The 27,995-nt window shown below is 36.1% G+C and overlaps 1 protein-coding gene across 3 annotated transcripts in view; it reads left to right on the top strand.

Annotated features, from left to right (window-relative positions):
- OMA1 (OMA1 zinc metallopeptidase) overlaps nucleotides 1–25,277 on the top strand; it is a 76,238-nt gene extending 50,961 nt beyond the window's left edge. For all 3 annotated transcript variants that reach the window (XM_057712304.1, XM_057712314.1, XM_057712296.1), the window contains 2 exons: nucleotides 7,339–7,488; nucleotides 24,819–25,277. In XM_057712304.1, coding sequence (XP_057568287.1) covers nucleotides 7,339–7,488; nucleotides 24,819–25,028 — 360 coding nt within the window. In that variant the 3' untranslated portion in view covers nucleotides 25,029–25,277. The remainder of the gene's footprint in view (nucleotides 1–7,338; nucleotides 7,489–24,818) is intronic.
- The last annotated feature ends 2,718 nt before the right edge of the window (nucleotides 25,278–27,995 follow it).

Genomic DNA, 27,995 nt, shown 5'->3' with positions numbered 1-27,995 from the left:
TCTTTGCATCCAGTCTTTTTTTCAAAGTCCTGGATCATCTTCACCAGCAGGTGGATTCTTATATGTTGATTTTTGTATCCTGCAACATTAGTGAGTTCATTCATTCTGGCAGTTTTCTAGCGTCTTTAAGGTTTTCCACATATAAGATCATGTCATCTGCAGAGATAGTTTTACTTCTTCCTTTCTTATTTGTATGTCCCTTTTTCTTTTTTTTTCCATAATTGCTCTGGCTAGTTCTAGTACTGTGTTGAATAGAAGTGTCAAGATTGGCCATTTTTGTTTTGTTCTTGACCCTAGGGGAAAAGTTTTCAGTTTTTCACTATTAAATATGATGTTCACTGAGATTTTTTACATATAGCTTTTATTATGGTAAGGTAATTTCCTTCTGTTCCTAATTTGTTGATTTTCTTTTTTCATTAAAGGGTATTGAATTTTTGAAATGCTTTTTCTGTACCTATTGAGATGATCTTTTTTTTTATGGCCTACACTTTTATTTTTATTTATTTATTTATTTATTTATTTATATACATTTTTATTGGAGTATAATTGCTTTACAATGTTGTGTTAGTTTCTGCTGTAAAACAAAGTGGATCAGCTATATGTATACATATATCTGCCTATCCCTTCTCTCTTGAGCCTCCCTCCAGTGCTCCCCATCCCACCCCTCTAGGTCATTACAAAACACTAAGCTGATCTCCCTGTGCTATGCAGCAGCTTCCCACTAGCTATCTATTTTACATTTGGTAGTGTATATATGTCAGTGCTACTCTCTCACTATGTCCCAGCCTCCCCTTTCCCCCTCTGTGTCCTCAAGTCTGTTCTCTACGTCTGCATCTTTATTCCTGCCCTGTCACTAGGTTCATCTGTACCATTTTTCTAGATCCCATATATATGCATTAGCATATGGCATTTGTTTTTCTCTTTCTGACTTCACTCTGTATGACAGACTCTAGGTCCATCCACCTTGTTACAAATAACTCAATTTCATTCCCTTTTATGGCAGAGTAATATTCTATTGTATATATGTGCTACATCTTCATTATCCATTCATGGACATTTAGGTTGCTTCCATGTCCTGGCTGTTGTAAATAGCGCTGCAATGAACATTGTGGTACATGTATCTTTTCGAATTATGGTTTCCTCAGGGTATTTGCCCAGTAGTGGGATTGCTGGGTCATATGATAGTTCTATTTTTAGTTTTTTAAGGAATCTCCATACTGTTTTCCATAGTGGCTGTATCAGTTTACATTCCCACCAACAGTGCAGGAAGGTTCCTTTTTCTCCACACTCTCTCCAGCATTTATTGTTTCTAGATTTTTTGATGATGGCCATTCTGACCAGTGTGAGGTGATACCTTATTGTGGTTTTGATTTGCATTTCTCTAATAATTAGTGATGTTGAGCATCTTTTCATGTGCATTTTGGCCATCAGCATGTCTTCTTTGGAGAAATGTCTGTTTAGGTATTCTGCCCATTTTTGGATTGGGTTGTTTGTTTTTTGATATTGAGCTTCATGAGCTGCTTGTGTATTTTGGAGATTAATCCTTTGTCAGTTATTTCATTTGCAAATATTTTCTCCCATTCTGAGGGTTGTCTTTTCATCTTGTTTATGGTTCCCTTTGCTGTGCAAAATCTTTTAAGTTTCATTAGGTCCCATTTGCTTATTTTTATTTTTATTTCCATTACTCTAGGAGATGGGTCAAAAAGGACCTTGCTGTCATTTATGTCATAGAGTGTTCTGCCTATGTTTTCCTCTAAGAGTTTTATAGTGTCTGGCCTTACATTTAGCTCTTTAATCCATTTTGAGTTTATTTTTGCATATGGGGTTAGGAAATGTTCTAATTTCATTCTTTTCCATGTAGCTGTCCAGTTTTCCCAGCACCACTTATTAAAGAGGCTGTCTTTTCTCCATTGTATATTCTTGCCTCCTTCATCAAAGATAAGGTGACCATATGTGCCTGAGTTTATCTCTGGGCTTTCTATCCTGTTTCATTCATCTACATTTCTGTTTTTGTGCTGGTGCCATACTGTCTTGATCACTGTAGCTTTGTAGTATAGTCTGAAGTCAGGAAGCCTGATATCCTCCCGCTCTGTTTTTCTTTCTTTCTTTCTTTCTTTCTTTCTTTCTTTCTTTCTTTCTTTCTTTCTTTCTTTCTTTCTTTCTTCCTTCCTTCCTTCCTTCCTTCCTTCCTTCCTTCCTTCCTTCCTTTCTTTCTTTCTTTCTTTTTTTTTTTAATTTTCTTTTTCTGTTTTTCTTTCTTGAGATTGCTTTGGCTATTCACAATCTTTTGTGTTTCCATACAAATTGTAAAATTTTTTTGTTCTAGTTCTGTGAAAAGTGCCATTGGTAATTTGATAGGGATTGCATTGAATCTGTAGATTGCTTTGGGTAGTATAGTCATTTTCACAATGTTGATTCTTCCAGTCCAAGAACATGGTATATGTCTCCATCTGTTTGTATAGTCTTTGATTTCTTTCATCAGTGTCTTATAGTTTTCTGCATACAGTCCTTTTGCCTCCTTAAGTAGATTTATTCCTTGGTATTTTATTCTTTTTAATGTGATGCTAAATGGAATTATTTCCTTAATTTCTCTTTCTGATAGTTAATTGTATATGGAAATGCAACTGATTTCTGTGTAGTAATCTTTTATCCAGCAAATTTACTGAATTCATTGATGAGCTCAGTAGTTTTCAGGTGGCATGATTAGGATTTTCGAAGTATAATATAATGTCATCTGCAAACAGTGAGAGTTTTACTTCTTCTTTTCCAACTTGGATTCCTTTTATTTCTTTTTCTTCTCTGATTGCTGTGGCTAGGACTTCCAAAACTATGTTGAATAAAAGTGTCAAGAGTGGGCATCCTTGTTTTGTTCCTGATCTTAGAGGAAATGTTTTCAGCTTTTTACCATTGAGTATGATGTTAGCTGTGGGTTTGTCATATATGGCCTTTATTATGTTGAGGTTTATTCCCTTTATGCTCACTTTTTGGAGAGTTTTTAATCATAAATTGGTGGTGAATTTTGTCAAAAGCTTTTTCTACATTTATTGAGATGATCATATGGTTTTTATTCTCCAATTTGTTGATGTGGTGTATCACGTTGATTGATTTGTGGATATTGAAAAATCCTTGAATTCCTGGGATAAATTCCACTTGATCATGGTGTATTATCCTTTTAAAGTATTGTTGGATTCAGATTGCTTGTAGTATTCTGTTGAGGATTTTTGCATCCATGTTCATAAGTGATATTGACCTGTAATTTTTATGTGTGTGTGATATCTTTGTCTGGTTTTGGTATCAGGGTGATGCTGGCCTCGTAGAATGAGTTGGGAAGTGTTTATTCCTCTGTAATTTTTGGGCATAATTTCAGGATAGGTATTAACTCTTCTCTATGTGTTTGGTAGAATTCACCTGTGAAGCCATCTGGTCCTGGACCTTTGTTTGTTGGGGATTTTTAAATTACTAATTCAATTTCGTTACTGGTAATTGGTCTGTTTATATTTTCTGTTTCTTCTTGGTTCAGTCTTGGGAGATTGTACCTTTCTAAGAATTTGTCCATTTCTTCTGAGTTGTCCATTATATTGGCATATAATTGTTCACCGTAGTCTCTTGTGATCTTTTGCGTTTCTGTGATGTTGTTTGTAACTTCTCCTTTTCATTTCTGATTTTGTTGATTTGAGCCCTCTCCCTTTTTTTCTTGATGAGTCTAGCTAAAAGTTTATCAATTTTGTTTATCATTTCAAAGAACAAGCTCTTAAGATTCATTGATCTTTTCTATTATTATTATTATTATTATTAGGTCTCTATTTCATTTATTTCTGCTCTGATCTTTATGATTTCTTTCCTTCTAGTAACTTTGGGTTTTGTGTATTCTTCTTTCTCTAGTTTTTTTAGGTGTAAAGTTAGGTTGTTTATTTGAGATTTTTCTTGTTTCCTGAGATAAGCACGTATCCTATAAACTTCCTTCTTGGGGCCACTTTTGCTATGTCCCATAGATTTTGGGTCATCGTGTTCTCATTTTCATTTGTCTCCAGGTATTTTTTTTATTTCCTCTTTGATTTCTTCCATAACCCATTGGTTGTTTAGTCATATTGTTTAGCCTCCACTAAACAGCATACTTTTAAGCAACTGATGAATTTAAAGAAGAAATCACAAGGAAAATTAATAAATACTAGAGATGAATGAAAATGAACACATAATATACCAAAAGTTATAGGACACAGTAAAAGCAATGCTAAGGGTGAAATTTATAGTCATATATACTTATATTAAAAACAAGAAAGCTCTCAAATGAACAACCTAACTTTACAACTTAAAGAACTAGAAGAAGAAGAACAGACTATACCCAGAGCTAGTAGAAGGAAGTAAACAAGATTAGAGTGGAGATAAATGAAATAGAGAGTAGAAAAACAATAGAGAAAAATCAACAAAACCAAAAGTTTGTTCTTTGAAAAGATAAAATCGACAAATCTTGAGCTAGCTGTACTAAGAAAAATATAATAATGACTCAAATTACTAAAATCAGAAGTGAAAGTGGGGACACTACTACTGATTCCTTAGAAATAAAAAGGATTATAATAGAGTACTGTGAACAATTGTATTCCCCCAAATTGGATAACCTAGATGAAATGGACAAATTCCTAGAAACACAAAACATACCAAGACTAAATCATGAAGAAATAGAAAATCTGCATAGACCTATAACTAGTAATTAGATTGAATCAATAATCAAAATCTTCCAGCAGAGCAAAGTCCTGGATCTGGCAACATCACTGATGAATTCTACCAAGCTTTTATAGAAGAATTAATACCAGTCCTTCGCAGACTTTCCCATATATTGAAGAGGAGGGAACACTTTGTAGCTCATTCTGTGAAACCAGTGTAATCTTAATATGAAAGTCAGACAAAGACACTACAAGAAAAGAAAGCTACTGACCAATATCCCTTATGAGCATTGATGCAAAAATTCTCAACAGAATACTAGCAAATAGAATTCAGAAGCCTATTAAAAGGATTATACACTGTGGCCAAATGAGATTTATCCCTGGAATGCAAGAATGGTTCAACATACAAAAATTAATCAAAGTGATATGCTGTATCAACAAAATGAAGGAAAAAAGCCACATGATTATCTTAATTGATACAGTGAAAGCCTTTGACAAAATTCAACACCCTTTCTTGATAAGGAACATGCAACAAAATAGAGATAAGAAGAAAACTCCATCACTGCAATGAAAACCATATATGAAAAACTCATAGCAGCAAAGACTGAATACTTTTCCTTTAAGATCACAAACAAGGCAAGGATGCCTACTTTCACTTCTCTTCAACATAGTACTGGAAGTTTCTAGCCAGAGCAAGAAGAAAGAAATAAAAAGCATCCAAACTGGAAAGGAAAAAGTAAACTTATCTCTGTTTACAGATGATATGATCATGGATGTAGAAAATCCTAAAGACTCTACAAAAAAAGTTGTTTAATAAATGAATTTAGCAATGTAGCAGAGTATAAAGTCAGCAGACAAAAATCAGTTGTATTTCTGTACATGAACAGTGAACAATCTTATGTAAAGGAAACTACAAAAATAATTCCATTTATAATAGCATCCACAAGCATAAAAGAGTTGGGAATTAACCAAGTTTTCACTTGTACAGTGAAAACTACGAAACATTTCTGAAACAAGTCAAAGAAGACATAAATGAATGGAAAAACATCCTGTGGATGTTTATGGATTGTAAAACTTAATGTTGTTAAAATGTCAGTACCCAAAGCAATCTACAGATTCAATGTAATCCCTATCAAAATTCCAATGACTTTTTTGCGGAAATAGAAAAACCCATCCTAAAGTTCATATGCAATCGTAAGGGACCTGAATAGCCAAAACAATCTTGAAAAAGAACAAAACTTACAAGACTCACACTTCCCAATTTCAAAATTTACTACAAATTTGTAAGAATCAAAAGAATGTGGTATTAGCATGAAAGACATATAGACCAATAGAATAATAAGTAGCCCAGAAATAAACCCTCACACATGTGGTCAAATGATTTTTTGTCAAGGGTGGAAAATGGATCAAGGACAGTCTCTTCAGGAGATAGTGCCTGGGAAAACAAGATATCCACATACAAAAGAGTGAAGCTGGACCCTTACATAACATCATATACAAAAACTAAGTCAAATTTTTTTTAAGGACTAAGTGTAAGACTTAATAAGACTCTTAGGAAAAAGCATAGGGCAAAAGCTTCACAACATTGATTTTGGTAATAATTTCTTAGACATGACTCCAGAGGCACAGTTGACAAAAGAAAAAATAGACAGGGCTTCCTAGGTGGCGCAGTGGTTAAGAATCCGCCTGCCAATGCAGGGGACACGGGTCGAGCCCTGCCCTAGGAAGATACCACATGCCGCGGAGCAACTAAGCCCGTGCGCCACAACTATTGAGCCTGTGCTTTAGAGCCCGTGAGCCACAAGTATTGAGCCCATGTGCTGCAACTGCTGAAGCTGGGCATGCACCTAGAGCCCATACTCAGCAATAAGAGAGGCCACAACAATGAGAAGCCTGCTCACCGCAACAAAGAGTAGCCCCCGCTCGTTGCAACTAGAGAAAGCCCGTGTGCAGCAATGAAGACCTAACACAGCCAATAAATAAATAAATAAATAAAATTAAAAAAAAAAGAAAGAAAAAATAGACAAATTGGACTTCATGAAAATTATAAAAACAAAACAAAACGCATCAAAAGACACCATCCACAGAATAAAAAGAGACAACTCACAGAATGGGAGGAAATATTTGCAAACCATGTATCTGATAAGGGATTAATATCTGAATATATAGAGAACTTCTAAAACTCAACAACAACAAAAAGCTGATTCAAAAATGGGCAAAACCGTCTTTTCTTTATATTTATTTGAAGTCTTTTCCTAATCTAGTGGTGTAGATGAAGAGTAAAATTCTTTAGTAGTTTAATAATAGATTAGATTTTAAAATCTTTTTTTATGAAAACCTAAATTTTTTAATTAGTGTGGAAGATTTTTGCCCTTGATACATGTTCTTAATGTCCATCATACTGAAAATAGTGGGTTATCTTTGCAAGTGGGATTATTGTGACTGTTGTGTAGGGGGAAGGGCAAGGGAGGAGGATTCTTTTTGGGTTTTATAATACCACATTATTTGAAGTTTTTTTTTTTAAAGCAATAAGCATATTCTCCTTTTATTAAAATAATGGAAGATTTTTTTTTTTTTTTGGAAGATATTTTTAAAACTTGTAATGACATGAAGGGAAATTTGAAATAATGTCCTCATAACTAAGCTTACTTTGTGCTCTTATTAATTTTGGTTTTAGGCTTGTGTGGACGTCAGAGCCAGTTCAGTGTTTTGGCAGCAAATGGAATTTGCAGAAAGCCTCCATGGTCATCCCAAGTTGCCAGAATGGTTATCTACTCACCCTTCTCATGGAAATCGAGCTGAGCACTTGGACAGACTCATACCTCAGGTGAGCTAACACTGTGTTAGGCAAGATGTTATTTTTACTGTATCATTTATTTTTAATACTGTTGCTTCTTGTGCTTAGAAAAAGAGCACTAACCTGTCAACTACTTTGATTACCATCAGTTTTCAAAGGATTTGACTGAAAAGTAAAATCCTGCTAGTTCGCAAGTCTTGGTGAATAAATTGGCATGTACAGTTGACTTTTCTTGATGGTGAAGGTTTAATCTTTTTAGTATTATACTTTTTTTTTAATTTTATTTATTTATTATTTTTTGGGGGGTATATACTTTTTAATTTTAACTGATTTGGTGAAAGTCTAAAACTCAAGGCATATTTTTCATCATACTGATTATAATCTTTTCCTAGTGATTTAAGCTTATTGTTGAAAATATCAGCTAATTAGTTGTGCAAAAATTTGGGGTCAACAGGGTGTTAATGGATGCTGGAATTTGTTTTCTTAGGGAAAAAAAAAAAACCTTCATATTAGTTTGCTTCCTTGTTATTTCTTTTAAAAGATAGAATAAAGCATGTGCCATGTGCTCTTTTGTTTTGTTTTTGTTTTGGTTTTTGTAGAATTCATTAATGGATCAAGCTGAAGCAGCTTTCTTCCAAATAATATTCACTATCTTCTAAAAATCTTTTGATTTAACATCATTCAGAATGTTTTCTGTGCTTTCCACATTGGTACAAAGTGAATGTCAGACATCTCTAAGCCAGGCTACATGCTCTCTTCTGTCTCACTTCCATTAAATTTGCTGCTTGGTTATAAAAGCAGAATATTCTTCACCAATTTAAGAATTGGTTTTGGGCTATTTGCTAAAGGATAACACAACAAATACAGACGTATTATAAAAGTGTCTTTAAATATGACTTCAAATTCAGATGAACAAACATTGAATACCTATTATAAGAAAGATATGAAAGAAATGATACATGGTCTTGATATTTTCAGATGCTAAGATAAGGACAAAATGATTCTTAATATAGTAAGGAATATGATTTATCATAAGAAAAGTAGAAATACAGTGGTATACATTTTGAAGGAGTAATAGCTTGCATCTCGTTTGGAATAAGAAACTACCACAAGATGCACTCATCCATTCATGAATATTTATTAATATTCATTGCTAATCTACCATTCTGCACTCTATTGCTGGGGAATGAGGAAGGAACAAAACAGTCTCTGTTTTCTTGGAGCTAACATTCTAGTTAGGTAATGCAAATAATAAACAAGCAAACAGACACACATACAGTACGTCAAGCAGTGATGAGCATGTTGCGGAAAAATAAAGCAGGTTAAAGGTAGGAGAGGAGGCTGGGCGGCGGCGAACATGTACTAGTCAATGTTCGTTTGTCAGGGAAGGCCTTTCTAAACAGAATCCGGAAAGAAGCAGGGGAGCAAGTCCTCTGGGTGTGTGGAAAGAGTCTTTTAGGCTGAGGAAACAGCAAATCACAGGACCTGAAGTGAGAGTATGCTTGGTGTGTTCAGGGAATAGCAGGGAAGACATTGGAGCTGAATGTTGTAAGGGAGGGGAGAGTGATTGAGGTATAGGGGGGCCAGGCGGTGAAGGGTCTTCTAAACCATTGTAAGGACCTGACTCTTACTTCAAGGGATGTGGGAAGCTAAGAGAGGGTTTTGAGCAGAGGAGGGACTTGATCTGGCTCAGGTGTTTTATAGTGATCACTGGAGCTCCTGCATGGAGTATAGTGGGGCAAGGGTAGAATCAGGAAGATTATTTAAGAGGCTCTTGCAATAATTCTGGTGAGAGATTATGGAGGCAGAAGAGAGGGAGAGAAGTGGTCAGATTTTGGATATATTTTGAAAGAAATGATGACAGGATTTGTTGATATTTTGAGCATACTTTGTCTTTTATGAGCACTAGAGACAGCCAGACATAGGTTCTTGAGACCTATCGTAAATATATTTCATTTATACTCTTTATTTGAAGGAAAAAAATATGTGAGAAAGAAACAGCAATGAAATTTACTTGGTATAATGTATAGTAATTATTCATCTTAAAAGACAACATAGGACTGGGACAACATGTGTTTCATTAGTAACTGATTTGTACTGAAGAGCGCTGACTCTGTGAGTCTTCTTAGTGCCATCCAACACCGAGGGACTTCTTACTACCCTGGGAGGCTTAACCTATCTCTAAAGCCATAATAACCACATGTTTTTGTCTTAGAATTTCCTTTTGTAAAGTTTTTGCTTAGTGAAATTCTAAAAGTATATGGTTTGCTTAAAATGGATAATGAGTTCTACCCAACTTTTTTATCTGGAGCCTGTCCTAAATTCCAGGTTTTCATTTCATCTTCAGATAACTAAGGATCTTTAAAGAAGTAATAAATGGGACTTCCCTGGTGGCACAGTGGTTAAGACTCCACGCTCCCAATGCACAGGGCCCAGGTTCGATCCCTGGCCAGGGAACTAGATCCCACATGTACGCTGCAACTAAGGAGCCCACCTGCCATAACTAAGACCCGGTGCAATGAAGTAAATAAATAAATATTAAAAAAAAAGTAATAAGTGTGCTTTAGAGAAGTCTTTAAAATAATAATGAATTGATTAGTGAGTATGAAGAAAAACGGTTGGAAAAACCAATATGTTATTTGGAAGCCAATGACAAAGAAAAAAACTGAGAGATATTTTTCATCTAAAAATAAACTATGCTAGTAAAGAAACTTAATTTGAAAACCTCATATAATTTCTTGTATTTTCCCCCCAAGTGATTAAATTCAATTTGAAAGTAATAAAACTCTACTACAATATTGGGAATAATTCAGTGGTTGAAGTGAAACTGATAGTTGGGACGAGAGTATATTGTTAATTAGAATACATAGTCATAATTCAGAGATTGGAATTCCCTACTATCATCAGTCTAATTTCTGTAATGAAAGAAAGCAATTCCTCAGGCAATATATAGAATTTATGTGAATCTCTATACTACTGAAGACTACCTATTTTGGGTTAGATTTTTATTTAAGGTTTTCTTCTACTTAAGTGAGGACAGTATTTTTGTTTTATTTTAATTTTTTTGTTTTGGCTGCGTTGGGTCTTTGTTGCTGCATGCAGACTTTCTCTAGTTGTGGTGAGCGGGGGCTACTCTTCGTTGAGGTGTATGGGCTTCTCATTGCGGATTATGGGCTCTAGGTGCGTGGGCTTCAGTAGTTATGGTTTGCGGGCTCAGTAGTTGTGATGCATGGGCTTAGTTGCTCCACAGCATGTGGGATCTTCCTAGACCAGGGACTGAACCTGTATCCCCTGCATTGGCAGGTGGATTCTTAACCACTGTGCCTCCAGGGAGGTCCAAGGACAGTGTTATATTCTACCCAAAGCTCATGTCCTTTAACATTGCTGACGTTATGCCTGAAGTAATGTACATCTCAAAGGTAGTTGGGAATATAGCACCAGAGTACAGAGGTGTCTAGGCCAGAGATGAGGATTTCAAATTCACCAAAAAAAGACGATAGTTGAAGCAGTGAGAGTAAGTGAATTCACTTGGGAAGTAAGCAAGGAAAATGACCCTGGATAGTTAGCAGTATTGGGTGGATTCCACATTCACTTGGTAGGAGGGAGATAGAGCCTGTAGTAGATGAGATTCATATGAGGGGAAAATCAAGAAAATTAGGAAAGTAATATTCTTTAGTTCTCTGAGATTACAAGTCTTGGTAACTTTGATTTTTTAAAATTTAACTTAGATTGTATATTTTTATTTTTTAATGTTTTCCTTGAATATCATCACAGAAGTGTATTATTTCTTACCGTTGCATATCAGCCTTTAAGTTGTTTTAAATCTATACTTTATGCATTCCACAAATATTTATTGATTACTTGTTACGTGCCAGATTGTAGGTATTATAGGTGCTGTGAACAAAATAGACAAAAAACCCTGCCCTCAGGGAGCTTGTTCTGTCGTAAAAGGTGATAGACCATGAATAGAATAAATTAGTAACATACAGAAAAAATCACCAATATATTGTATGTTAGCCAGTAGTAAGTGTTAGGGAGAAAGATAAAGAGGGAGGACAAAATACCATAGACTGGGCAGCTTAAGCAACAGAAATTCTTCACAGGTTTGAAGGCTAGAAGGCTGGAAGTACAAGATCAGGATCCTGGCTTAAGCCACAGAAACTCACTTTTTCTCAATTCTGAGCGCTGGAAGTCCAATAAGAAGGTTCTGGTGGGTTTGGTTTCTGGTGAAGTCTCTCCTCATGGCTTGCAGACAGCTGCCTTCTCGCTGGATCCCACGTGGTGGAGACAGTGATTGCACTCGTCCTCTTCCTCCTCTTGTAAGGGCACTGTCCCATCATGCGGGCTGCACCCTCATGACCTCATCTAAACATCACCTCCCAGAGGCCCCGTCTCTAAATACTATCACACTGGGAATTAGAGCTTCAGCATGTGAATTTGGGGAGGACACTTCATTCCATAGCAGATGGGTAATGTGTGAGCAGAGGTGGTCATGGTGCTGGAATAGCTGTTTGAAATGGGGTTGGGTCAGAGAAGGTTTCACTGGGAAGGTGGTATTTGAATGAAGACTTGAAATAAGTGAAAGAGTGAGCCATGTAGCTTCCTAGGAGGAATAGCCTTCTAGGCAGAGGGAGTAGTAAGTACAAGTCCCCGAGGCAGGAGTGAGCATGGTCTGTTTGAGGACTAGCAAGGAAAACAGTGTAGCTGGATGGGTAGGTGGAGGGTGCAGGTTTTATAGCCCCATTAAAAAAAAAAAGACTGGCTTTTGCTCCGCGATGAAACACCAGTGGAGGGTTTTGAGCTGAGGACTGGAGGAGCAACAGGATCTGAATTCTGCTTGAAAAGAATGTGATCTACAGCTCCTGCAAAGCAGTACAATCATATAATTTTGGAGTATTTTAGTATAGTATATTGTTTAGAAAACAGACTAGTTCCTTTTTTGTTTCTAAATCAAGAAAATGCCTCCAAATAAAAAAAAAAAACCTTGTTTTTTAAAAAGTGTGGATTCTGAGATAAAGTATATGTAAATGCCTAGTTAAATGTAATCCACTAGCATTTAAAAAGGATAAATATAGGGTTATAGTAATAATATTGTCATTAATAATACGATATGTCATAATTTTATTTACTTGAAATAATCAGTTAAATTTAGGAAACACATATCCCACATATTCAGTTACCATAACAACTTGGGTGAAAAACTGAAGAGCAGATGTTATACCAACCTGTTGATGTTAATCATATGACAGTTTTGAAATTATAGTTATGATGTTCAGATTTTAAATTTATACATACCATACATTGTCCTAGAAAGCAATACCTTATTTAATTTTCTTTCTGTAAGTATCATTATACAGTATGAATAGATGTGAATAAGAGAAATTGAATGATAACCCAGGGTAGAAATTTACTTGAAAGATTTATTTTACACCTGAAAGCACTTACACTGAATTTTTTATTATTTCTTCTCTCACCAATGCTTTGCCATCCTTTCCTTGGTGAGGGGTAAGGGGATGGAGAATAATAGAATATGTAGGAAAAACATTTAATTTGGACTTATTAGTTGTCTGGGGTTAGGTTATTGTAATCATAATTTTGAATAGGATTTATTTTTTAATGTTCTTAGAACTTTCAATGTCAGATTTATTTGTAAACTGTTTTAAATCTTGAGTTTCAAATTTACTACATTTAATTTTTAGATATGAGAATCACTCAGTGGCAGACTATAAATGCATTCATTTTAATCTCATTTTATTTCAAATTCTTTAAACTTTCAGGAAGCCGGGGGTTTTAACTCATGTGTAAATCGTTCTTACACATTTATAATTGGACAAAGTAAATGCATAAATGATTAATATTATACATCTCATAAGTAGAAAATATGAGAGTGTTTAACATTGAAGTGAAATGTCGTTGTTGGCCAATGTACACAAACATACACTGTTCACCTTACAGAATTTCATTTTGTCTGACATGAGGAGTGTTGAGGAAAAGGCAAATATCATAGCAGCTGCTGTAATTGAATTGGCCTCTGAATCATATAAAGCCAGGAAGCCTGACAGTAACATTGTCTAAAACCTTAAAAAAATATTATGGTGCATGTGATGTGTATCTACTTGAGGCTGGAGTGAATGGGCTATTAGAAAAAAATTGCTTTTGGGGGAAAGGGGAGAAAAGTAATGATATTTTTAGAAAAATATGTTTAAAAAATGGAGGTGATTTTTCTTTTCCCTTGAAATGTTTTGCTTTCTATTTTCAAAGGAAGCTTTTAATCTAATTATGAGCCTTCTTTGGCATTAATTTTTTTTTCCTGTTTTTTTCCTTTTTTCATCTTTGAACTTAATTATTATAATTTTCATGAGTAAATAATTGTTGTTTTACTTGATATGTAGTACCTAGAAGAATCCTAATATGTACCAGCAGTTGTTTTATAAATACTTCAGTTCTTACTGGGAATAAATACAGCCATTTCTTAATACATGACTCTCATATGTTAGGAGTGATTGATTATAAAATTTTGTTTGAAAACTTTCCCTTATTATTTTATCATTCCAGAGGATAACTGACCTGTGTCAATGTGGCCTTAATTTTTAATTTTTTATATTTATTTACTTAAAATTTTTAGTTATTTATACTTAATTATCTTAGACCATTTAAAAAATTAGACTGCAATTTCCATTGCAGTTTATGAAAGGAAATGAGTTAGAGGAAAAAAAACATTTTTAAGGTAAAATCATGACTTATACAAATATTAAATGAACCACATCTGAGATTTTATCTAACTTATTATTAATGAGGGAGCCAGTAATATCTTATAACTAGCTCAGACAACTGTACAAGTAGGTGCAAAACTGACACATTCACAAGGCAATAATCAGTTGCATTTCAGCAGACATAGTTCATTTCCTTTTCTGTGGACAAGTATCATTTACATTGTTTTAAGTCTTCTGCAACTTACAGAGTGGTAAAATAGCTCTAAAGCCGTGACAGGCTGAGACAATACCCAAGGATGCACTTGACAGGACACCAAATGATCTCTAGTGCCCATTTCAAATTCCTTCAGTTTTCTCTGTTTTTATTTCCTGTTGTCTTCCATTAGCCTTTTAGGTAGATACCAAATCAAATCATCCTGTTAGACTAATATATAAACAGAAATTTTTGTTATTTATAAGTAGCCATATAGACATTTATCCTTGTATTTTCCGTCTCTTAAAGAGGTAACCTACTATTCTCATTATTTTCTGTTAAATTTGTTTCTAGTGAGTTTTTGCATTGAGGTTATTGATGCTAAAATTTCAGATCTTTTGAAAAGTTTATGCTTACCTTCAGAAATTAAGGGAGAGCGTTGGAAATTGAGAGGGTGTAAAGGGACTGCTTTCATTTTTCAGAAGAAACATTTAAGCCTCTCATGAGCCATTTAGTACTAAAGATATAGTTGTAAAATCAAGAATGAAGTTACAGAAATGCAAAAATGACAGAGGAAAAGGGAAGATAGGAAAAGTGTTTTTTTTTTAAAGGAAAAATTTTATAGTTTACCTTTCGATGGTAAAAATTTAAAAACCTATGTAAAGATAGAGAATAATTTGAATAACTTAATGAACTCCCATTTTCTACTCACTCACACTCAATAGTGTCAACCTTTTTATACACTTGTTTCATCTGCCTCTTTTCTTATTTCTTTCCCCAGAAGTATTTTAATGCAAATCCTAGACATGAGGGCTTTCCCTCCTAATTACTTCAGCATGCATTTTAGAAGGTAGCATCATTTTTCTTCCATAATCATACCACTGTCATAGCTAAGAAAATTAATTCCCCCTAATAAAATTAAATATCCTTTGCATATTCAAATTTCTCTGTCTCAAAATACAGTTCTACGATTATTTTGTTCAGATCACTGTCCGTCAAGATCCATACATTGTGTTTGGTTGCTATATCCCTTAAGTCTCTGGCTTTAGAACAGTGCCCCTCCCCTTTGTTTTGTTTGTTTTTAAACATGTAATTGACGTGTTGAATAAATCTAGTCCCACATTTTAGATTTATCTGCTTCTTTGTGGTTTTGACCAACCTATTTCTCTATATACCTACAAATGGAAGTTAAATTTTTGGCAAGAATATTCTATAGGTGGTGCAGCTATGCTTCATATTGCTTCACATCAGGATCCTCTTAATCTGGTTGCTCCATGTTTACCAATGTCACATTCGATCAGGGGGTTTGGATGGCGATGGCCTAACCCTTCCTTTGGAAATGTGGTTTTCCCCCTCATGGCCAGCAAGTGATTATGGTTATTTGGCACTCTGTTAAAGATCCAGTTCTTCAGCAACCTGAGAAGTGTTTTTGATTGAGGAAATCTCCTCCTCTGTCTCAAAAGGCTCAGCTGAATGTGTGTCTTCAGGAGGAATCTATATAGAACAGTGAAGAAGGAGCTCAGACCAGCTAAGTCAACTCTAATGGAATAAAAGATGTTGCAGCCACATTTTTCTCCTTTTCGAGAGTAGACTTAAGATGTAGGTAAGAGATTTAAAAAAAAAAAAATCAGCATGGTGAGTGTGTAAGAGTTGACAAGAAAGGAAAGTTGATCATAGGTAATTGTATTTAAAAGACTAGGTAGTGTCTGAGTGTCCTTAACTAATAATACCACAAAGTCCCTCATCTAAACTAAATCCAACAATAACAGCAGCAAAAAAACAAAGGCCCTGAAATGCCCATTTTCCTCCAATAAGATAAGCTTCAAAGAGTAGAAAAATCTAAAGAACAAAACCAAATCTCAAATCTTAGTCTAATTTAAAAGTTTCACTCCATCAGAGAGTACAGCCTAGGTGACAAGAACTAGAGAGGCAGCACCACGTGAAGCTGGCATGATAAGGCTGATTTAACTACATTGAAAATGACAGAAGAAGAAAGAATGACTTTACAAATGTAGGATACATCATTTCAAAAAATTGCTAAACTTGCAAATACAGCAGAGAGGCTGTAAAACTTTCATTGAAGGTTGTAAAGAGCAGAATTGATGCTCCGGAGCAGACTCATTGATGCTTTGGAGATAGAGGAACATAGCACAACCAGATTAAAACATCTGAAGCTAAAAAAAGTGTCTAAATAATGGAAGCATATTGGAGACACAAGGAAATCCAAGCTGCATGTAATAGTGGTAAGGACCAGTGCATTCATTCAAGTCTTCATTTCTTTGACTTTGGTTTCTGTATCACATTTTTTGATTTAGATAACATTTCTCAAGACAGGTTTTTAGAAGAATCCCAGAGCATCACGCATGACAAGCCTGACACGAACATCCCTAGATAGTTAAATTTATCAAGTGTTTGTTCTTCGTTCCAAAGGTAGGCTCTTACAAAATGCTGAGATATAAAGAAGAAATTTAAAAACACTTAAGAGTAAGAATGACTTTGGATCTTACTTTTCAGACTTTGGAGAACTGTAAGAGTTTAAAGGGGAAAGAAACAAAACCAACCAACCAAACAAAAATCAATGGAACTGATACACTTTGCTATGGTATCTAGCCAAACCAACTTTTCTTTTTTTTAAGATGGAAGATCCCTTAATAAATGAAACACATAAAACAATATGTCAGTGAAGTGCTCAGTAGCAGTGGTGCTCTTTCCAGAATCCAGCGACTCTCGAGAATTAGATAAAATGTATAGTTTAGTTTGTTTATATATGACTGTGATTATAGCTCGCACCCCACTGTTCTTAGAGAGCCACAGATAATGTAAAGGAATTAACAAAGAATTGAATTAAGTAGTACAAAAATAAGATTTAACTGATACTAGAAACTAAATGCTTGGAAATAGATGTATATTTTCTTCTTAAATGTGCATAAATCTTTTATAACAGTATTGGTCATACAACTTTTTTGGACAAAAACATGTATGTACTATAAAAAATGTTATGGTTCAAATTGTCAGAACACAGTACATTAAAATTAGTATAACAAAAATAAAACAATGGGTGGCCACGTGTGTGTGTATAAGGCAAGAGAGAAATCCGTAAACAATGAGAGCAGTGAGGTAGTCATATTTCCATGGGTTGCTGTCACACCTATATGTAAAGGAAATTTTATCAATTTAAATGTCTCTATTAGACAGAAAAAGAGAAAAGAAATAGAGTAATGTGCCCCAGACAGGGAAAATACCATTAATAAAATTAAGCAGAAATTAGAAAAATTACAATAGTTGTTTCTTTGGGAAGTTTAGTCAAAGTGAGAATCATTGGTTAGACAAAGAATAAAATGTAAATATGATCAGGGAAGAGCTGCAATAATCAACATACAAGAAAACCAAAAATATTTAGGAGAATTATTTTTAGTTGGATATTAATTAATGGGCCAGGTCAAAATCAGAAATAATTAAAGTGTGTGCATGCATGAGTGTGTGTGTGTGAGTATTGCCAAAGTGGATGCAGCTAGAAGTAGAAATTATAACTAGAATGAACCTTCTCAAATTAAATTTTGAGGAAAGTGGTAACATGTAATTAAATCAAATAAATGAAAACAACTGTATTAGAAACCCAAAGAATCATAACAAATTAGCAAAGAAGAGGACATCTACCCCTCTTGGGGATTAACTTTGGAGACTTTTTTTAAAAGTTCAAAGAACAATTGTTCAGTGAATAATTAATTCTAGCTTCAAACTATAGTAGAAAGGGACATTGTTAATTATTTGGTGAGCAAAATGTTAGTCATTTTGTGAGCAGAAAGATTTTGTTTTGACGCTTTGATAAGAATAACAGCTTTAAAAGAATCTATGGACTGGTGTCATTAACCAGCAAATGATACAGTACTGCTCAACAGTAATTATTTACTGTGAGCAAGTAAGGTATCCTCAGATGCATGGGTGGCATCATGACAGGAAAGCTGTTAACACAAAGGAAATTTAGGACTCATCTTTAATTTCTCTCTTCCCTTACCCTCTGTGTCTTGCCAACTAGAAAATTTTGTCGACTGCCTCCACAAGGCATTAGGGATGTGTTCCCTTCTCTGCTAGCATTGCTACCATACTAGTAAAAGTTACTGTCATCTCTTTCCTAGGTTAACTATAGTCATCTTCTATTTTAATCTCCTTGTTCCACTTTTCACCTCAATCCCTAACAGCCTATGTTCAATACAGCTCTTGTAAGGTCATTTCCATGCTTTCAGTGGCTTCTCATTTGACTTTGAATAAAAATCCAGAGTTGGTCTTTGAGTCATGTAATTTGGCCGCTGCCTGCCTCTCTAGCTTTTCCACGTGTCGCTCTCCGCAGGTTTTCCTTGATTCTAGCTGCTTCACGTGGAGCCCGGTTCCTGCTTATAGCCCCTCTACTTGTCCGTTTCTCTGCCTGGAACATTCTTCCCTCAGCTCTTGACACACCGTTACCTGCCTAGGGAGGCTGGTCCTGATCCCACCATCTCAAATAGCCTCTCTTCTGTACATTCTTTTTTTTTTTTAATAAATTTATTTATTTTTATTTATTTATTTATTGGCTGCGTTGGGTCTTTGTTGCTGCGCACAGGCTTTCTCTAGTTGCCGCCGGTGGGGGCTACTCTTCACGGTGGTGCCGGGGCTTCTCATTGGGGTGGCTTCTCTTGTTGCAGAGCACAGGCTCTAGGCACGAGGGCTTCAGTAGGTGTGTCTCATGGGCTCTAGAGTGCAGGCTCAGTAGTTGTGGCACACGGGCTTAGTTGCTCCTCGGCATGTGGGATCTTCCCAGACCCATGTCCTCTGCATTGGCAGGCAGATTCTTAACCACTGCACCACCAGAGAAATCACATGCTGTCATTCTGCAACACAGTTTACTGTTGAATTTCTTCATGTACTTACCTAAAGTTCCCCTGTTTGCTTGTTTATTATCTGTCTCCTCCCCTAGAACATAAGGCCCCTCCCTGTTCACTGCTGTATCCATAGTGCCTGGGACCATTTATGAGATACTTAGTGAATATTTGTTAAATTATTGCATAATGAGTAATAAAAGGAAAAATAAGTAATAAAATATTGGATTAAAAATAGAAAAATTGGAATTGCAGTGCAATTGAATAACAGTTACATTCTCTCAGAAATTTAGCATGTAGCAAATTAATAGTTTATGATGGGAAAAGGATGCTTATAGGAAGTAGTGAAAAAATAGCAGTGGTCTAAGGAGTTTGGGGTTTTAATTCTGACCCACTCACCTAACTTCGAGGTAGCTACCTAATCTAACATTCAGTTTTCTTCATCTGTAAAATTGCGATAGCACTATCTCCTGGATGTTTTATGTATGCACTTGTATATTTATGTGGGTGAGATGCTGCCTCCTTCCCTCTTGGCTCCTCCCCTCCCTTTCTCCCTTATAAGACACTTAAATGATAAGTATTCAGCATTGACACCAAGATTTCAAAAGTGGTTCATATCATAACACCAATGCAGATAACAGGTAAAATACCTGGCACCGTGTAAGGCACATAGAAAATGAACAGTAAACGTTAGTTCCTTTCACTTCTAATTGGAATCTTTAGGATGGCTAATCCCATATTTAACTCCAGATCTTCCATGTGATTCTTAGAACTGTATATACGAGAGTGCATTCCTGCTTTCTCTTAGACTATAAACTCTTAAGAGTGTTTTTCCTGTGACATTTATTGTAATGATTTATTCATAGCTTGTGTTCTGTAAATGTTTGTTTAAAATTCAGCATGTGTTTATTAAGTACCTATTATGTGCAGTGCATGAAGTTAAACACAAAACAAAGTAAAAGAAATAGAAAGGTGTATTCTAGCTGTATAGTGGGAAAACGTTGCTTACTTTAAAACAGATGACGGCATATTTAATAAGATAGATTTGAATTTATAAAAAGTAAAAGATGTTGACACTGCAAAATGTAATAAAATAAATGTGGAAACGAAAGTGAAAAAAAAGAATAGTTTACCAACATATGCGATAAAATCTTACTATGCAAAACAGATGAAGATTTGAGGGAAATATATATGGTCTGTAACAGGATTCTGCTTGATAGGTAGAGGAGAAAAACAGTTCACGTGAAGAAATAGCAACAGAAAACCTTTACAAAGTATATATAGTTTTTCTGGCAGTTAAGGAAATGAAGCTCAGACATCTCCAAAGTACATTTTATTCAGTAAAAGATTTAGTCAAGAAATATATAATGTGGTGCCCCCCCCCGCAAAAAATAAACCACATTAGTACATGTAATGCAAAAGGATTGAAAACAGAAGCAACAAAAGTGGGTTTTAATCCCTTCTTTCTAAGCCCTTTTTTCAATACTTTCATGCCAGCTTTTTAAAAAATAGACTTTATTTTTAAGAGCAATTTTAGGTTCATAGCAGAATGGAGTGAAAGGTACATGGATTTCCCATATACCTCTTGCTTGCATATGAACACAGCCCTCCCCCACTATCAAAATCCTGCACCAGAGTGGTACATTTGTTACAGTAGATGAACCTACATTGCCCCATTATTATGACCCAAAGCCCATAGTTTACATTAGGGTTCACTCTTAGTGTTGTGCATTCGATGGGTTTTGACAAATGTATAATGACATGTATTTATCATTATAGTACCACAAAGTAGTTTCATTGCCCTGAAAACGCTCTCTGCTCTGTCTATTCCTCTGTCTTCCGCCAACCCCTTGACAACATGGGGTTGTCTCTATAGTTTAGTGTCTCTTTAGTGTCTCTATAGTTTTGCCATTTCCAGAATGTTATGTATGTAACTAGAATCATACACTATGTAGCCTTTTCCGATTAGCTTTTTTTCACTTAAAAAACATGCATTCAGGGTTCTTCCATGTCTTTTTATGGCTTGGTAACTTATTTCTCATTAGTGCTGAATAATATTGCATTGTCTGCTTGTATCTCAGATTAATGCATTAACCTACTAAAGGACATCCTGGTTGCTTCCAAGTTTTGGCAATTACCAGTAAATAAACAAACCCTAAGTAGTTTTTTGTTTCCTGCCAGTCACTTAACCTCTCTAGGGCTCAATTTTCTTCTCTGTAAAATTTAACTGATGATTTCTAAGGATTCTGAGGTTTGAAGTTTTGTGGTTATGTAGATAGAAATCATGAAATCTTATGTTGTGCTGATTATGAATAACTCAGGTATGTATGCATGCTGATGACATTGTAAGGTGATAAAGCCTCTCTGGTGAAAGCAGTCTGGTCCTATATAACAAAAATTACATTCCGTTCTTACTCTTTGATCAGATCATTCTGTTTTGGGGGGTTGTCCTTCAAGTAAATCCAAATGGAGGTTAAAAGATAACATCTTTTTTTAAATTTAAATTTAAATTTTTTAATAAGTATCTTTACTTATTTTTATTGGCTGCATTGGGTCTTCATTGCTGCACATGAGCTCTCTCTAGTTGTGGCAAACTGGGGCTACGCATCATTGCAGTGCGTGGGCTTCTCATTGTGGTGGCTTCTCTTGTTGTGGAGGACAGGCTTTAGGTGTGCAGGCTTCAGTAGTTGCAGCATGTGGGCTCAGTAGTTGTGACTTGCAGGCTCCAGAATGCAGGCTCAGTAGTTGTGGCACGTGGATTTAGTTGTACCACAGCTTGTGGGATCGTCCTGGTCCAGGGCTCGAACCCATGTCCCCTGCATTGGCAGTCGAATTCTTAACCACTGTACCACCAGGGAAGTCCCAACATCTTTTTTTAAACAGAGGTTTTCATAGCAGGGAAATTTATAAAAGCCACATAAAACAAAACTATGGAAACGATTCAAATGCCCAGTAATGGGGAAATGCAAAGTAAATTGCACGAGGGCAGGGATCGTGACTATTTGTTCTAATCAGTGTGCACATAGTACCTTAGTGTGGTGTTCTAAATATTTGTTGAATGTAAAAGTACTGAATAAAATAATTTAAGGGAAAGAGAAGAGCTTTTACTGAGTATAAAAGATTGTAGATGATGGCACTCTCTTCCCTTTGTTTGCTGGTTTGCGTCTCTCACTGCTAAACTCAGCTGTGCCAGCTGTTACCTGCTGAACTCCACACTTGGTGCTTTGCTGATACCAGTGAAGGCCTTAGGCATGTGATGTAACAGCTGTGACACACTGGCTTCTCACTTGGGAAAGAACATCAACATGGTTGTAAAGGAGTTAAAGCAAGAGTAGACTGTATGTCCCAGTTTTTTCCAGGACAGTCTCAGTTTATGCCTGATGTCTCAGTGTAAATCTTATAATAGTGTTTCCTTTCACTCTGAAAGGTATCCTGGTTTGGACAGTACGTTGCAATTTAGCTGATGGTCTGAATTTCTTTTTACTTCAGTGCCAGAGTTGGGAAACATTTTCTTTTTTTCAGTTCAGTTTACTTTAACAAACATCTGTATAACATTCAGTACATATTAAATCTATTGCATTGTGAGATAGAAAGAAAATTCAGACAAGACCCCTGTCACCAAAGAATATCACATTAATGCTTTTTCCTTTTCAGTTTATTTTGGTAACTCAGAGCCTCGTGCAGAATCGAAAGTCTCCTAGACCCAAGCTCTTGCCCTGGCCTCAGCCATTTAAAAAGACCCTTTTCTGGCTTGCCTCTGGGTGCATGTCCCCTCTCCCGTGGGACCTAAGGGAATAGCCCCTTTTAAGAACCCATGCCCTCACCACATGGCACTCTGGTATTTGGGATAATGGAACTCCTCACCCAAATACTTTGGAGCCTGCTTCCAGGGCCTGCGTGGACCTCTTCCCTTGGACGCATGCACACGAGGCCCCTCACCGGGCCAGGTGGGCCAGGGGTGGGAGGAGAAGAGAGTGGACAGCAGGCCAGTGGCAGCAGCTGGGCTAGGCTCCCTGCAACCTTGCGTGTTGTGAAATTCAAGAATTCCCTTTTCATACTTGGCTGTCAGGGTCATTTTGATTGGCTATCCCTCAAAGTAGAATAGAACATTTTTTTTAATGTAGTCATTTTAGATGTTTAAATAGATGGTATCTGAGCCTCCATTTGCGTTCTTGCCATGCACCCCACAAATATGAGGAGCAGGCCCACTCAGAGTAAGGCCTGACATCCTTAGCCTGACCTTTGAGATCCCACACAATCTGCTCCTACCTCCTCCCGACTCTGCTGCAGCTGTCCTGGCTTCCTTGCCTTTCCAGAACACTCCAGCCACACTCCCATCTCAGCTTCTGGCACTCTCTGCTGCTTCTTGGAATTCTCTTCTTCTAGGTACCCATGTGACCTCTTCCCTCAGGTCCTTGTCCTTTAGGTCTTTTCCCCAGCCCTCCAAGTCATTGTTTCTGTCAGTGAGAGCTTATATTTTTACAATTTTACTGCTCCCCAAACACTGACTCTCCCCTTCCCTGCTTTATTTCCCTTAACATACATCACTATAAAAAATTTAGAAATAAATTTTAGTAAAAACCTGAAGTAGCTTTCCCCCCTAAATATCTTTCTTCTAAAACCCCTCAGATATTAAGACTTTTTTCCCTTAAAAAGTTGCTGTTTTAGTTTTCATATCTTAAAGTCATCCATGTACCCGCTTTAGAGAAGCACATTGTTCTCTAAGGCTAGTACTTGAAGCAGCAGTCTCCCTATCCTGCCTTCAGTTTCGAGGGTAACCATCTGCAACCCTGTTAAATGATTCTCCTGGTATTTCCCACCATACCTATGAAACATGCTTATATTGCTCCTTCCTAACTTTTCAGTTTTAGGTGCCATCTATTTCTTTTCCCCCATAGGAGATGAGAACTAAGCTCTACCTTAGCACTGTCACACCCTGTGCGCACACATGTATCCAGCTCCCCCCCTTCCCAATATGGTTAAGTTATGATTTTGGTTAGATAAATATACAGTTTTTAAAAACTGTGAACACTAATCACAGCTGAGCAGTGTTGTATACTGAGCTTACTTTTCGTTTCCTTGCAGCATTTATTTTTCCTGGAGTTAAAAGCTGTTGTGATTTTGATTTGCTTATTTTCTAGGTTTTTAGCATCATTTCCACCCCGACTGTCCCAGTGATGTATATCTTCTTTCAGTACATCACATCTACTTTATTTTCTTTCTCTTGAAAAAAATCTCTGAGTCTTCAGATCTCCTCTAATCTGAATATTATTCTCAGGGTTGGCTCGAATTTGACACATCCTAGAGATACCTCCAAGAAGGCTTGTTTATCCCCAACAGGACAGTGGGCAGTCATTGCAGATACTCTTGTTTTTTGCAGATATCTTATTATATGAACAAATCATGTAAATATAACTGTTTACTATGAATTTACATATGGTTCTCTCTCATATATTGTAATTAAGATACCTTTTATTGCAAAAATACAGAATGTATTCTTGTGTTTCATTGTTTTGCATAGAAGCATATTAGGAATTATTGGAATAACCTTAATAAATTTATGTATGTGTGTATATTTTGTATTGTATTCTTTCTTTATAGGCTCTCAAAATTAGAGAGATCTGTAATTGCCCACCCCTTTCTGGACCAGACCCTCGATTACTGTTCAAACTCAGCATGAAGAATTTTCTTGAAGAAGCAGGGAAAGAAGACCTAAATATCACTGTTAAACAGAAGGTGGATACTCTTCCCATTCAAAATCAGAAGCACATACCATTAACATGTATAGTTGAGAAAAGAACTGGCAATTGAATTAAAATTTATGAGACACAGGATATATGAAGAATGCAGCAATCCTTATCATTTTCATGTTACTTTGTAAAAAATTATGTTTGAAATGAAAAAAAAAAGGATACTCAGGGTCAAATCATGTATATTACAGGTATTATCTAAATTCTTATACTGGGTATTTACTTTTCATGAAATATTGATATATTTTAATCTGTTTTAAAATATCTTCAATGAGGACGATGTCACAGAATAAATTTATATTACACATTTTACTCTGTCGTATACTTTTGATTTGGAAGGCAGACCTCTAGTGGACGAGAAACCAGAATATCGGCATGTGCAGTAATTGTTATTGTCAAGAGGGTTCCAGCTGAGCCACAGCTGAATTTCAGAGTCTGGGTGGTTGTGATGAACTGGGAAACTGACAGTCTGAAATATGCAGGAATTGGTTTGCATTAGGGTGGCATTATATGGAACAGGGGACCTTGGGATAGAGAGTTTCCTGGTCCTTGCTTATGGCTGATGAGGGATTAAGAAGAAGCTGAAGAAGCTTTTTTCACAGGGAGGCACAAGTAGTGCTGTCTGTAGTCTAAGTAGCCGAGTGAGAAAATGGGGAGAGAGGATCATCATCTCTGTGCAGACATAGTGTGCTTCTGGTCACTGAAGTCTTAGCAGGAAGTCACGTCATCGTGGCTCCTTGATGGTATTACAGTTTGAGTATATCTGGGGTTCTCAGAGAAGACAACCACTGTGTTCTCATTGAGGTATCACCAGGAGACACAGGGGTGAGGTGCGGCCCCGAAGTTGATCTTCCTGGGCAGCGGATATCAACAAAGGGCTGGATGAAGATGAGAGAAGCACAAGACACATCCCTAGTGATACCCAGAAATTACTGTATTAGCTAAATGTGGAAATAGTTTTTAAAAATGTATTAGTATTCATGTATTATTTGTACTCTCACACTGGTGAAGTCCAGTGATGTTGAGGTTATATTTCTAAGATGGACATTTTTCTTGTAACACATGAAATCAAATAAATCATTTCTTAGAGAATTAAAGGGGATATAAACTACCTTTTATTGAGTTTCTACTATGAGCTGTGCCCATTTACTCCACAAACCTATGAAGTAGGCTTTATCACATGCATACCTCAGAGATACTGCGGGTTCAGTTCCAGACCACTGCAAGAAAGCGAATGTTACAATCAAGTGAGCCACAGATTTTTTGTCTTCCCAGTGCATATAAAAGCTATGTTTATACTATACGGTAGACTGTTAAGTGTGCAGTAGCATTATGTCTAAAAAACAATGTACATACCTTACTTAAAAAATAATGCTGTTGGGAAAATGTGACTCAGGATTGCCACAAATCTTCAGTTTGTAAAGAACACGGTACGTGTGACATGTAATAAAGTGAAGCGCAATAAAACAAGGTGTGCCTGTATTTTCATTTTACCATGAGAAACAGGCTTGGAGAGGGTAAATGATGTACTCAATGTCTCTCATCTAGAAAGAGCAAAGCTAGACCTGTCAGACTACCAATCTATCCACTTCCACACTCTCAGCTATCTAAAAACTAAGCTCTCAAAAGAAAAAGAACAGACTCTATTCTCAGTTGTTAGCTTCCTCATATATGACTTTGATACAGGTAAAAATCTTCTAAGTATAAAATCAAGGATTGCTTATATTATCTTTAGGACCACTTTCCAGGTCCTCCTCTCAGACACTTCTATCTAACTTCACATCGAAAGCCTAGAGTGAGGCAGGATAGGAGTGGAACCTCTGGCCCTGCCTGTGAAAACCTGTGACTTCTCATCTGGGGTGTGTCCTGACATAACTACGTTTTCTTAGACAAAATGCTGACCTAGTTGTTAAGACAAGTCCAGAGCCTTGTTTTCCAGAGCCTTACTATAGATTGCTTGTAAGGAATTTCCTGATTTGCCCACAAGACAACAGTTGTAAGGCAGAGGTTCAGATTAACTGTTCTCCATATAGTTGTTCTTTCCTCTCCCAGTGAATGGAGTTCTGTCACAGGCACTCTGTGACATGTAAAGACACCTGGAGAATGTCACCTACAGGCAAACTAAAACACACCATTAGATTTCCTGGTAAATTTCCTAAGAAAATTGTGTAGCAGAGACCCTAGTCTATTTTTTTTCTTCCATTATCATGTCTTAATTGTATTGTTCAGACTTCCTAGAAAACATATACAAGTTGACATCATGTCAGAAAGAGCAGAGAAAATATAGATATACCTTTAAAGTGCATATGAAAAAGATTTTTTTTTTAACCCATGGAATCAATAAATGTAAAAGAAATGTTACATTTCAGCTCAGCGTTTTAGGAGAAATTAAATAGCAATTGGAACGTAATATGTATATATATGCTTTAAGTTATACACAGAAACAACCTCTGTATATCCTGCATTTAGCTGCATAACTTACTTCTAGTGCTTTTTATGTGCCTGTAGGATTTAAATGTTGTTGGCTGGTTAGCTTAGTTGAAAGAAACATGATGCTACTAAATCCAAAGCACAAATTCAGTCTAATCTCTTTTATAATCTAGATAGTTGTAAGACTATATCCTCTAAAACTAAGCTCAAAGAAAATATGTATATTTACTGCTATGTCCCTAATACCTAATCATTTTTGGCACATTAGCATTTTGCTGATAAAGTACACTCAACACCATCTGATCAAAGGTTTAAAACAGAAAAGGAGAAAGTCGTACTTGGTGAAATCTCTGCCTCTTGGTAGCCTTGGGACCCTGGGCAAGTCACTTAAACCCTCTGACCCTCATTTCTTCATTTGTAAAATGGGGATAATAAATCCTACCTTAGGGGTTGACATGATGATTAAGGGAAATGATGTACTGGAAGCATTTAGCACACTGTCTAGAGCTCCAAACATAATAAAAATAGCCACAATTTATTGAATTCTTACTTTGTACTAAGCACTGCGCTAAGCATTTTTCAAGTCCTGTTGAACCTC

This window comes from Hippopotamus amphibius, chromosome 1 (assembly GCF_030028045.1).
Source record: "Hippopotamus amphibius kiboko isolate mHipAmp2 chromosome 1, mHipAmp2.hap2, whole genome shotgun sequence".
Lineage (NCBI taxonomy): Eukaryota > Metazoa > Chordata > Mammalia > Artiodactyla > Hippopotamidae > Hippopotamus > Hippopotamus amphibius.
This window is presented reverse-complemented; position numbering and strand designations above follow the sequence as displayed.